Raw genomic sequence first — 14,067 nt, forward strand, 5'->3', positions numbered from 1 at the left:
TCGAAAAATAATAAAGGTGGTAATAAAACATTTAAAATCGATAAGCTTTTCTTTTTTATGTCAAAAAAAAAACATCGTAGTTAAAAAATAACGTAATTTTTTTATATATGTAACAAAATTCTTGTTGATTTAACAAAAAACTCAATTTTTAAACAATCATGTTGTTATTTTTAAATCAGTGTTATATATATATATATATATATATATATATATATATATATACAAATCATAAAAGCATTTTATTTAATATTATAAATCAATTTATCTAAATATAACAAGAAATAAAGTTATTAATATAAACAAAACAAAAATTATACAGCGTATAATATAGAATAAAGTATATACGTGAAAATAGCAATAAAATGGAAGACAAAAAATAAATTAGTGCAGTCTGGGTTAGCTAAGAAGTAGGGTAACACGTAACGGATGATGATAAGAACAGCAAATAGTTACAAGAGCGAGATGGTATGAAAGAAAACAAGACAACAAGAATGATGAGAAGAAAGATAGATTAAAAAGAGAAATAAATATTAAAGAAAGAGATGCCAGTGAGGTAATGAAGGTAAGAAAGAAAGGAGATTGTGAAACGACCGGTCGATCTGAAAGCGGGAAGTTATGCAAGTTAGCGTGCGGCTCGGTCGGTCGGCCGGACTGGAGAAAGAAAACAACATGGAAGAAAGAAAGCGATCTGGACATGGAAGAGGTGGTGAAAGGAGGGGGACTTTCACCTTTCTCCAGTGACGTCAACTGTAAGAAGAAAGTAAAGAGAAAGAACCGGTGATAGCGCTTACTGACCTCACATAATATATTACATATTGTAATGGTTATCTCACATGAAATCTTTAAATAATTTTATACTTACGTAAAATCTATATATAAATTGATGTCGCATACAAAAACACATTTTTAAAAATTGATTGTAAAGAAACGCATCATTTTAGAAAAAAATAGTTTTTCAGAAAAATCCCATCATTCAACAAAACTAGTTTTTTATGAAAAATAAAATGCTAGAAAAAATAATTAAAAAAAAAACCAGGAAAAATTTTAAAAACTTCAAACATTTAATGAATTTAAATGCAATGTCAATAATCTGAACGTATTTTAAAAAAAATTGCAGTAGTAATATAAATTGTATAAACTTAAATATATAAAATATCAATAAGCATAACGATACATACAACCTTTAATAAAAATTAATTTACTAAATTAACATGAATATCATAAGAGTTATTCTATAAAATTATTATACTTTTAAAAACATTGTCGGAAATATTACCTTAATCAGTAATTTTATTGATGACAGTTTAATTAAAACAAAGATTATGTTTTAAATAAAATAATTACAATTAAATAAAATGGAAAATAATAAACATTTAATAAGATATAATTTATATTACTTATCAGAAAGATTTTTAACTTAAAAAAATTTAATGAATAATTTGATAAACAGTTATAATATTTACAAAATTAAATTAAATTACTGTACTGAAATAAAAATTATTTTAAATGAGCAACATTTAAATAACACTGTATATTTATTTATAATGAACTACGGATTTTGAATATCCGATCAAAAAATTAATATAAGAGGTATGATTTTAAAAAAAGTAAAACTATTATTTTCAATAGTTAAATAATATTATAAACTTTGAAATAAACTGATTAAAAATTAATATATAATAAAACTTACCTTGCAGCCCTCACAAGAATGTACACCATAATGAAACCCAGAGGCTTTGTCACCACAAACTCTGCAAAGTACCGTTGTACCATCAAATTCTGCAACACACCATTTAAAAAAAATACCTCAGAATTTTTTCCACAATATCATTTTTATTTTTATAAATTTTTTAAAACTATTTTAAATACTAAAACATATGTTTTTTTTATTTTATAAACTAAATATAAATATTTAATAGTATTGTATAACCATAAAAAAGGGAAAAGTTAATCTGGCAGATAGTAAAGAAAATAACGGCTTAAACTTATGAAAAATTAATGAAGGAAAAAGAGCTTGGAAAACCTAAATGACATGTTCAAAATTTACTCTACCCGATATACATCTACGTTATATGTTTGTTACTTATGGAAAAAAGGGAAATTCATCTTCTTACTTACGAAATATATCTTAATTTCCCGAATAAAACGATAATAAAATTAATTACGTAAATATGTGAATAAACGATTTATAAGAAGTTATCTTTAAAATTTTAACTATATCAAACTGACACGGTAAAATTATACGATAAAAATTTTAAATAAATAAATCCGGCATTATCAGCACTACAGCCACTTTATTTTCAATAGGAATAACACTTTTAAATTTTATACACCGTAATCGACTTGGTAAACTTGCAATACAAAAAAAATTTAATTACAGCGACTTTGACTAAACACAACCACTTTAAAAACAATTTTTTTTAACCACAAAAACACAACACACACCTATTTTCAGTTCTGGTTCGCGCTGAGGAGTGACAGTTTCACTGATAATATGACAATCATCTTCCCCGTGGTATTGAAGACCGAACGAGGACGACTGGGGGATCATCCTGGGGCCCGATGTATGGAAACACAACACCCGAACAAGTGGAAGTCGAATCTAAGAGTGAAAGTTCAGCTAACGACTGAACTTACGTCAAGTTCAATGATACAATACGGTTTCACGGCCGTCCACACCTGTACGGACTGCCGTGCGATTCTCGCCCTTATTGGTTTAGGTTAGTACCAGTGAGTTAACGGTGGGGGAATAAGTAGAGGGGATATAGAATATATTTTAGCATTACGCCCGCCACCAGTTTTTTCATTTCAAATCAGAAGGTCACAGACCGTTTAAACCAATCAGAATACAGCCGCTTCGATTCTATTGGTCGTCATACGGCGCATGCTCAGTACACTCGACTCGTCGAGGAGGTTCAATGCCCTTGAACGATTTACCCAGACATCGAGCGGTCAAGGACATTCTTCCTCTTTTTCTATCGTTCACTCACTCTCTCGCACTCCATTCCACTCGCACCATGCTCTCGCACTCGCACACACAAACACATGCACTCAACGCCCGCTCGCCTGACAACACTCCCTCTACATAGCAGTAAAAGTTATTTTGAACGTTTCTCCCACCGAAATCTAAACCTCTCGCTTAATGTATACTACACCCGTTTCAAACATACCTCCAAATTTTAACAACCATTTATTTATTTATTAATTTAAATAAATATAAACAAATAGATGAAAGAAAATAATAGTCGATAATATTTATCAATTTAAAATGAAAATAAAAAAAAATACCGTAGATATTTTAAATGCGGACCGTTTTCAGAAAGTTTTATAGATCGTATCGTATAAAATTATTTCTTCCTGATTTTTTTTTTAATTATTATACATGTATTTTTTTCTTTTGATAATACGAAAATTATACTTTTTTAACAGCAATATCTTGAATTTTTTATATTACTACATTTTACATATTTAGGATTTTTAACCGAGCTTCACCTGGTCTATATTAATAAATAAATTAAATAAACGTATATTTTAGAATTTTTTAAAGGCTGAAATGAATTCCTTTAAAAATGTGTTTGATTCGACTATCTTTTTTTCTTCAAATTTCAACTTTTTTTTAATTAAATAAATTTAAAATTTTAAAAACTGAACTGTAAAAGTTATGAAAGCATATTTTAATCAAACCTAAACCAAACAATAATTTAAGATAGATAAACGAAATGATAATTAGCAATGATTTACGGGTATCAATTGAAGTGCAAAAAAAAAATAAATAAAATAAGATAAATAATGATTAGGCAATAACGATAAAGCGATACAGTCTCAATGTCTTATATAAAGTGATATATTACTGTATGGTGTATATGTATATATATATATATATATATATATATACATGTAGACCTACATTAAATTTTAATTAAATATTATTAATAGGCAATAATAGTATTTTTGATAAACAGGCATAAATATATTGCTTATTATTTATCACACACACCCCCATATACATATATGTGTGTGTGTGTGAGATAAATAACCACAATATAAAAAATATATAATAAAACAAAAACACCGTTGAAGAAAAGGACGTAGGAACATAGGTCATTGTCATTATGTAAACCAGAAATTAAAATAACACAATTTAAACTGTATGTCTGTTTATTAAATTATATTCTAGTAAACGTCAGTTCAATACACTTAACTTAGATTTAACCTGTTTTTACATTACAGTAACAATAATAGTAAACAAGTGAAATTTTCCTTTGTTTATTACAAAATAAAGACAAAAAAGAGTAATGTTGTTAGATATATATAACTTTTAAAAAAAATAAGTTCATCAATTATTAAAAAAAATATTACGAATTTTACTTTAATAATATAAAGTTTCCGAAAAAATTAAATATGCGCTGAATGAAATAACATACATATTTTTTTTTTGTAACCAATAAATAATTTTATTAACTTTACTAAAGTAATCGGTGATGATTTTATCAAAGGTCATTCCTACTAAACTGGTTCTTGCTATATCCAAAAAACCAACTTAACATGACAAAATGTTCAGGAATCCTTAAAAAACGTTAAAATATGTAAATGAAAGATACAACGATAGGTTATCTCCCAAAACAATTATTTTAAATGTTTAAAAGAAGTTTTATATCAAAAAATTGATTAAATGTTCTTTTTCTTTATTAATTTCATTAACTTTTACATCGATATTATTAAAGTGAAAGTTTTACATAAATCAGTTATTTAAATGTATTACAATATTTACGAGATACATGTATATATTCCTTAAGAATACCTGTTTGGGCGTACAGTAAAGTAGCTTTTAGAAATGTACAGACGAACTAAATAAAAAAACTATTTATTACAAGGTAAATTGGAGTTATGGAGAAGCTAAAATTATATATAACAATTAATGTATTTTTTTAACGTGGATAAAATACCGCCAATATTTTAAAGAATTCAAGTTATAATGGATTACCAATATTATTTACAACAGGTTGATCATTTCATTTCGTAATTCCTTTATATATCCATCCTAAACGAATTTACTTTCTATATCTTGTTTGGACCTTTAGAAATACTATTTCCGTTATATTTGGAGATGCTTGTCAAAGAAAATGTCATAGAACTTTACTTTGTATGAAGTAGCAGTACGAATAGCTCAAATTTTAGAGATTAAAGTGTTTATCGGATAAACACAGCAACTCTATTCCATTATTAATACTTTTTTTACTATATCATTCGAGAGGTAAATTTTGATTCTTTTTTTTTGAGTAGTCAGATATTTCACTGGAAATTAAAAGCCATCGAATGGTATTTTATTAAACGCAAGCAATAATTTTTTTTTAAACCGTATATTTAGTTCGCGTTATTTTATAATTCTCTCTTTTTTTATACATAAAATATAAATAATACTTATCTTATAAGTAATATAAAAATGTTTTTTAAGTAGGAAGGAACTTTTTTTAATCTTTCTGCCTTGTCGATTGCGGTAAAAGATCGTTTATTTAGTAAATATAGTCCTAATTGGAAAATTTTCAGTAGGTAAAAACCAAAAGGTTTTTAAATATAAATATATATAAATACATAAGGCGATGCAATTTTACATACGTAAGACGACATAAACTTTATACCTTACAGGTAAACAGATAAAATATAAAAATAATAATAATAGATAAAGAAGAAAACAAAATAAATGATTACTTCATTATAATATACAAATAGTATATAAATATATTTTTAAAAAATGATATGCATTTTAACGATAAGAAAAATAGATATATTATAAAATTTGTTTACAAAATATTAAAGAAAATATGTGTGTTGTTTGTGTGAGCGCGTGAGTAAAATATGAGTTGTTCATAATATATAACTATTACAGAAATCTACTTCTATCCAAAAAAAACGACTAAAAAAAGCCAAGATTCTCATTAAATTACTTGTTTATAACTATGAATGTAAGATACAACAAAAAACCTAAGATAAATGGCGGGGGAACGTGTTAAAAAAGGGGTGGGAGAGCGAGAGAGAAAGAGATAAAAAAGAATGGAAAAATATGATAAGAGGGGAATGTGAACATACAGAGCTGTATCAAGGTTACTGTTATCAAAACGGTCGTTGAACTGACACATGAGGATGTTCACCCTAACAACGAGTACAACGTTCAAACCGAACCAACCTATAACATAAACGGCAAGGAGCAAAGCTAGTGCAACATTAAACGCACTCGCCCGAGTAGTTAAAAGTTGTCGGATACACCGCATCGGCGAACACAAGCCCGTATACATAAATCTTTTATTTCTAATACAAATCGACAAGAGAAACAAGTTTTGAATATATCTACGTATAATGTCCGAACGTAGTGGATGAATCCAGATTAATAGTAATGAACTCATTACCGGTTATTTAAAATATAAATTCCATACATTTATAAAATATTTTCTATATTTATAAAAACAAATATATATATATATCCGTAAACTATATCTTTGTAACCGAGAGAAATAGGGGGGAAAAGGAGGAAGGGAAAGAGAAGGAATTATTAAAATTATAGATACATACTAATAATTTAAAGTAAGAAAAAACAAAGCATGACTTGAATGGATTTTACATATTAAAAAGTAATCGATTTAAATCCAGATACAAGATGATTAATTTTAATGATCGTCAACTTCTAACACAACATTGTCAGAATTCCATAGAATAGTTTTAAATCTAAAAGTAAAAAAAAAAACTAAAAAATTTATTCAGCAGAGATTTTTTCTATCAAGATTTCTTATTTATAAAAGAATTCAACCTCAATTTTGGAACGCGTTTTATTTTCTATATAACTTAATTATAATCCTTTACTTATTATTTTTTTTAACTAATAATTTATTATTTTAAACAATATTTTTATTAGAATTTCATATTTATAATAATGTATATTGCTAGTTTATGATATATAAATTTAAATTCTTCAGAACTTTTGAGGAGGGATGGAGGAGGTTATTCTTTTACAAATCCTTTACTTTTCCTTGATGGCTTTTAATTTCCGGTGGATACTCCCATCTTAGGCAAAACTTCCTGAGGGTTTGTGGGTGGAACGAACAGCTGCTAACTTATGAGAACTTGATGTTATTTTCTGGATGCGGTTATAGATCTAGTGCTAAGTTTTCTACATGAATACTGTGTACAGTCGTTCTTTCTGCTATTCATGTATTCCTTTTTCGGTTTCCCCCCTTTTATTTTCGGATTTGCATGTGCAGGACTAACCCGTACTGAGATTATAAGAAAATGGGTAACCTTGATGTAATCTGATAGGAAAGAGAGGTGATCTCCCTATCAGAATATTGACTGTCTACAATATTTTGTAAAACCAAAACTCTTAATTCTTAGTAAAATATAAAATTACTATTGAAAAAAATTTATAACGTTAATAATAGTCTTAGTAATTCAGCTATAAAGTATTAAAAGAACTACAAAATTGTAATTATACGGAATAAAATTTATTCAAAAGTTTAGGGTAAAAAAAGTTTGTCAATTACATTGTAATCTTTTTTTTTTATTAAATTCAATAGTATATATATATAATTTTAATTATTTCTTTAAATATACAGCTAAATAAATTGATGTACAAAATTCTTTACTGGCTGGATTTTAAGTAGCTATTAATTTACCTTGTCTTTCTTCTATTAAGAATTTAAAAATCTAAGATATAAAAATTACAATCCATTTTGCTTTCACTGATAGTAATAATGTTTACTGTAAAATCGGTCCTATGATATAGCTAATAGAACTGAATGATTCTTTAATTTTGCTAATAAATTTGACAAGTGAATGCATGTAAAATTTTTGAGAGTTGTAGTGATATCTAATGTAACATTGCCTACAACCATTTTGCTTATAGATCCGACATAAAAATTAGTAACTTTATATAAACTACATCAATATGAATGAAGTTAGTATTATTTCTCTTATATGAAATATATAAATTTAGTATTATATAATATAATATAAATAATATAATAAAAAAATAATAATATTGTAGCATTTTTTTGAGTGAGCCTTTCCGGTAATAAAAAAAAACCACTGACAATGTAAAAACAAGAACAAATAAAAGGGAAAGTTAACAAAAAAATTTTAGTAAATAAATATTGTACGAACGCAAATAAGTTTTCATCAACATAGGAAAAGCGGTAAAACAAGATGGAAAAGAAATGTTATAAAGATGCAAGGCGTTTTAGAGAGCCTTCCAAAAGTAGAACTTTTCCTTTCGACCGGTAGACTGTCGTCTACCAGTGGTAGGTAGTATATAAAATATATGTATTTAAAAATAAACCAAACACAATATAAGGCAAAGGCTAATGACACAACAAGGGCAAAATGCAAACAATATTACAACAAACATTTTTATTATTACATCCCTGTACATAATAAAAATCTACCCCTATTTCGTTGTAAAAATACCCTTAAATATTATAACAAAACATTTACACTTTTCCTTTCGATATAAAAATAGTTATATAAAACTGGTAAGGACATGTTCTGTATTATTATATTTGTGTGTAGAGTTTTGTAACTAAAAGAGGGTAAAAACTGTTATATGAAAAAAGAGAATTTCAAAAGGTTCAAAGCGCCGCCGTTTTACTTTTATTACCTTTCAGAGTAAATTTTATTACTTTATTTTTAATAAATATTATATCTTCTCGTACTTATATAGCAGCATGTCCTGACTGACTGATTCGTCAACCAACCAGTAGTTTTATGCGCAGCGCATAAACTACTGATGATTAAGTGATGAAAATTTGTATACATGTTATTCTTACGGTGGAAGCGCACAGTAAGAAAGGATTTTTTGAAATGCCGAGTTTAAAGGGTTAGAATGAAGTAACAATGAAATGTACTATTTTTTAATTTCTCGGTAACAGATGAAGAAATTAACTTGACTTGGTGTGTATAATCTTCATGGGAATATCTAAAAATTAATGTCTAGATTTTTTTGAAATTCCGAGTTTAAAGGGTTAAAATGGATTTTGAAATGTTTTTTGAGACCCGGTTATTTATTTGAATTTCTCGGAAACAAATGAGGATATAAACTTGATTTCAGGTGTGTGTAATTTCCATGTAAATATCTAAAAACCAATTGCTATATATTTTTAAATTCGTCCTTGACAGATGTGAAGAGGTAAAAAAATGTTGAACAATGATAGCAAATTTTTCCCGTTTCTGACAACAGTAATGATACAGACTATCTAGTATACTCTAGTGTATACTATACTAATATTAACTCGATTTGGACTTGAAAATACTCTTCAGATAAATATTTAAAAACCATTTTTGGGTTTTATGAATTTCTATTTTTTAAGGGGTGTGGCGGCTTAACCAACACAACCACTGCCTCTGTTACTATAAGTGTCGACACGATTAGCTGCAACCGCCCCCGGTTCCTTGACTAAAGAACATTAAATAAAAAAATTATAAACTATGTACGGTCACTTCCTATAGGTATTTGTCGGTTAACGCTAAGAACTGGGAAAAATACAATTTTATCCGTACGAAGGACAGATAAACCAGCTTTAAATAGAATAGCTATAATATTTTTAAAATGGAGACATACTATTTTGAATCCCGCATTCTTCAGATAACTCAAAGTTTCGGGTCCTGTACTGACCAAAATGTTGCTCTAAAGAAATTACAATGCACTGGTATTTTTTATAAATTGAACAGGCTTTAACTTTTATTTATCACTATTATTTTTATCAGCACGATTTTAATGAATTGAGGAGGGTCAAGGGAGAGCCCCCTGGCTAGACGGGAAGGGCGACCGAAGAGAGCTCTGATCTGGCAAATATCCCCTGACCGCGACGGGAAACGCAAGTAACCATACAGCGTGTGCAATGACTTCACAAGGGATGCTAATACTCATACGTGAGATAAATAAGTTTGTTGATAAAAACAATATATATATATATAATCAATATATATATAGATACACACACAGCTGCATTATTATCTACATATATAGTGCATAAAAATCGAGGTCAAAAAAAAATATTTTTAAGAATAAACCTTACAGCTCTTTTTTTTAATTTTATATTTCATTGATGTAAAAATATTCTATACTGTTCTTTCAATGAAACTGAAAATAAACTTTAATAGAATATTTTTCATCCTTTACTTTTCTACGTTATTTTATTTATTTTTAAATGACAGTTGACCAAATTTTTAGTCTCTATATTTACTTTTATTACGTTATAAATTATAAAAATAATTTTAAAAAATTGATTTAAAATAAATTTTAATAAATAAAGAAGGGCCCTAAACAAAAACAGGATTGAAATTTTATTATTTTAATTCTCCAAACTAAATACTAATTGAATAAGTTAAAAATCTTTAAAAAAAATCTGCCGGTTTTTTTAAGCTTGTTTTAAACCTATAAACCTTACAAAGATTTAAAAATTTGGATCCGAATTAAAAGAAAAATCGAAATTTAATTTAGGAGAACTGAAAAAAAGTTTTTAATGGAAAAAAACCCCGTGAAAAAAGTCATTCAAGAAAAATAATAAATAAAATAAGATAAGAATAGCATCTTAAACATTTTATATATATATATATATATTGTAATAATGTGTTAGATTTCAAAATGTTTAAGAGACTTGTATTCTGTTCAGATAAAAGTATTTACTCTTAATTAGATTTAATAACTTCATGATATTAATAATATATTATTGGTTAATATTTAATTAAATAATAAAAATTGTTTATAATATTTACAAAGAACATATATTAACCTAAACATTACGGTCGATTTGTTATAAACATAACTGAGAACCGAAACCGGGTCCTTCGGTGTAGTAGGTAAGTACGCGACCATCTATAACATTGAGATGTAATTAAATAAGAAATATTTTCAGGGTTTTTTTGCAAAGGTTAAAAAAAATTTAGATACATTATTAATATTTTTTTATATGTATTCCAAAATGAAGTTTGTTCTATAACCCGTTACTATAGAGCAACTTAGGATAAATAGTATTGAATTTCTGATAATTTTACAACTGGTTTAATAAATAAATATAGAATACTTTTATTATTAATATTTTATTATCAAAGAAAAAATAAATAAATAATGTTATACATGTAAATATTATTTTAATTTTATCAATCAAGGAAGATTAGATTTTTAAGTTTTACACAAATACTAGGAAAGTTCAATAGTAATGTTAGTTGCCAGCTATTTTTCATAGATTGATATAGCAAATATGAATTTATATACATTTTATTATGGTATATGAACTTTTATGTTGACTAAGTAGTGTAAATAGTAATAAATGATGACAATATAACAAATACAATAGATATCCTTGAAATGTTGATAGCGTATTTGTAATATTTGATTTGCAAATTGTTGTGAACTATTAATAGATAGATATATAATTCGTAATACCTAACAAATTGTTAAAATAATAATAATAATAGAAGAAATTATTAACAATATGTAACTATTAAAGTGTTAAATGAACCTATATATGATGGCATATCGAGCTGGGTGAACGCACTGATTATGAGTAACTAAATATGAAAAAAAAAAAGAAGAAAAAACTGCTTAATAATAAAGAAAGATCGTTTTAAAATTCAAATACCGATTTAATTAAATAAATATACATCAAACCGTTTATATAGATAAACACATACACATAATATATTGAGATATCCTTCAAAGAAAAATTTGAATACAAAGAAATTAATAACATACATATATAAATAAACTTAAAAAAAGTTAGTTCGATGACCCTAACAGGTCATTGGCTTGACCCATAACTGCCCTGAAAATGTCAATTTATAACAATTAACAGAGTGTATACCATCACAAGTTTACATTATTATAACTCAACAAAACAGAACATATAACCAGACCTTTTACCTTTTTAAACTATGAAGGGCTATTACATACTCATGTGTGTGTGTGTGTGTGTGTGTGTGTGTGTGTGTATATATATATATATATACATATATTTATGTATGTGAATGTGTGACCCCCGTTCAACCTTGAGTTTTAATAATATATATATATATATATATATATATATATATATATGTGTGTGTGTGTGTGTGTGTGCGCGCGCGCATGTAATGTATGTAGGATAACAAACACCTACGTTTTTATGTAAGTATGTATGCGTCAAAGAGAGAAGTGCATTTTATTGTGAGAGAGATAAGAAATAGCTTTAGAATAGGTTTTAAGAATTATATATATATATATAGAAACTTAATAAATAGTTATTTTTAAAAAAGAAGTTGATTATTTCTAAATAGTGTCAGATAACAACGTTTTGGTCAATGTAATGTAATTTTCTATAACATTAAACACACACACACACGCACACACACACTCATACAAACACATAGTAAGAGAGAGAGAGAGAGAGAGACGTAAGAATAAATTATAGCTTTTTAAAATATAACAGAATTTTTGTAATGTCTCAAAACTATGTTGAATAAAACTATACATATTTGAGAGTAATGCAACTATTTAAAATAGTTGTCACATGTTTTGGGAATAAGTTGTATCTCAGAAGTCGTCAATTTGTTTATAACTAGCAATAGAAAGAATTAAATAAATTTATGTTAAAACAATATTACTATTATCAACCGTCCTTGTTACAGTAAAGATTATGTTGATTATATCGTGCAAATACTTCCGGTTTCAATCGATTTTATTATAAATAAAAGAACCGAGTTCAAATCTAAATAAAGCTAAATATCAGCCGGTTATAATTAACAGTATTGTTAATTATATTAAATTAATAACAGATAAAGAAATAATGTCAACAGAAATGAAGATAACATAAATGTTAAATGTATCATGTATTATTGATAAAAATAATGACATTGGATTTTAAAATTCTAATACAGACCTCGTGAAAAAAACAAAATTAACTGTAATCTGTTCTAACACGCAGAAAAAAACGCTGTAAATAAATAATAAAAATTACGAAAATATTACTAATGGAAAAAAAACTGATGCAACAAAGTGTTTTATTATAAGTTTAGAATAAAAAAAAGAACGGAAAAAAAATCGCAAGTTTATTCACTTCTATTGACCTTGTAACATTACTAACCAATTAAAAAAAAAGAAAGAAAAAAAATATATATATACCAAATATTTATTTATAAATAATAATAATTAAGAAATTTATTTTTTTATTTAAAAAAAATAAACAACTGATAGTTAAATAATGCATGCAAATTACTTCAATGGGTTCTTATCAAAGGGAAAAAAATTGTTAAAAGTTATTTTTCTTTAAAGTAAATAAATTTTATTAAATTGCAATTAACATTAGATGTTTCGGCTTAAATAAATAAAAAGTTATATTGTACTACAATAAAAAAAAACAATATAACAAAATTAACTTCGATGTTAAAAGTTACATGTAAGATGTAAAAATAGTGTTTACGTTTAACAACAATAATAAATATAAAACTTCTTTTTTTTTAATAAATTATAAATCTTTGTATTCTCTTAATTTTAAATTATACAATGTTAATTAATTTCAAATAAATGAAAAGTCAAAAAGATATTTTCAACAAACAATTTTTTGATCTCTTAGGTTTTTAGAGAAAAGACCGTGTATATATTGCATATTATTACGTATAGTGTCCTCCTCTATGAATCATGAGACCACCTTGCTGTTGGTGAGGGGGCTTGAGTACTCAGTGATACAGAGTAGCTGGACCGAAGGTGCAACCATATCGGAGAGGTATCTGTTGAGAGCCAGACTAAGGAATGATTCCTGAAAGAGGGTAGCAGCTCTTTCAGTAGTTGTTAGGGGCATGAGTCAGGACGACTTAAACGGCCATATCAACAGCACTCAGTCCTCTGAGTACTGCGCAGCTGAAAGCAATGGAAAACTACAGCTGATTTTTTCCAAGAAAATGTGGCTCTCTGCATTTTCATATAGCAATGATGGAGGCGCCTTCCTTGGTAAAATATTCCGGAGGTAAACTAGTCCCTCGTTCGGATCTCCGGGTGGGGACTACTAAGGAGGGGGTCACCAGAAAATTAAAAAATAACATTCTACG

At 26.8% G+C, this 14,067-nt stretch overlaps 1 protein-coding gene across 1 annotated transcript in view; it reads right to left on the reverse strand.

Moving 5' to 3' along the window:
- Eip75B (Ecdysone-induced protein 75B) overlaps positions 1–14,067 on the reverse strand; it is a 434,795-nt gene that overhangs the window by 42,228 nt on the left and 378,500 nt on the right. Inside the window, exon 2 of the mRNA XM_075364992.1 lies at positions 1,691–1,779. Within this exon, the coding sequence (XP_075221107.1) occupies positions 1,691–1,779 (89 nt within the window). The remainder of the gene's footprint in view (positions 1–1,690; positions 1,780–14,067) is intronic.

The sequence above is a fragment of the Lycorma delicatula genome, chromosome 4 (assembly GCF_047948215.1).
Source record: "Lycorma delicatula isolate Av1 chromosome 4, ASM4794821v1, whole genome shotgun sequence".
Classification (NCBI taxonomy): Eukaryota; Metazoa; Arthropoda; class Insecta; order Hemiptera; family Fulgoridae; genus Lycorma; species Lycorma delicatula.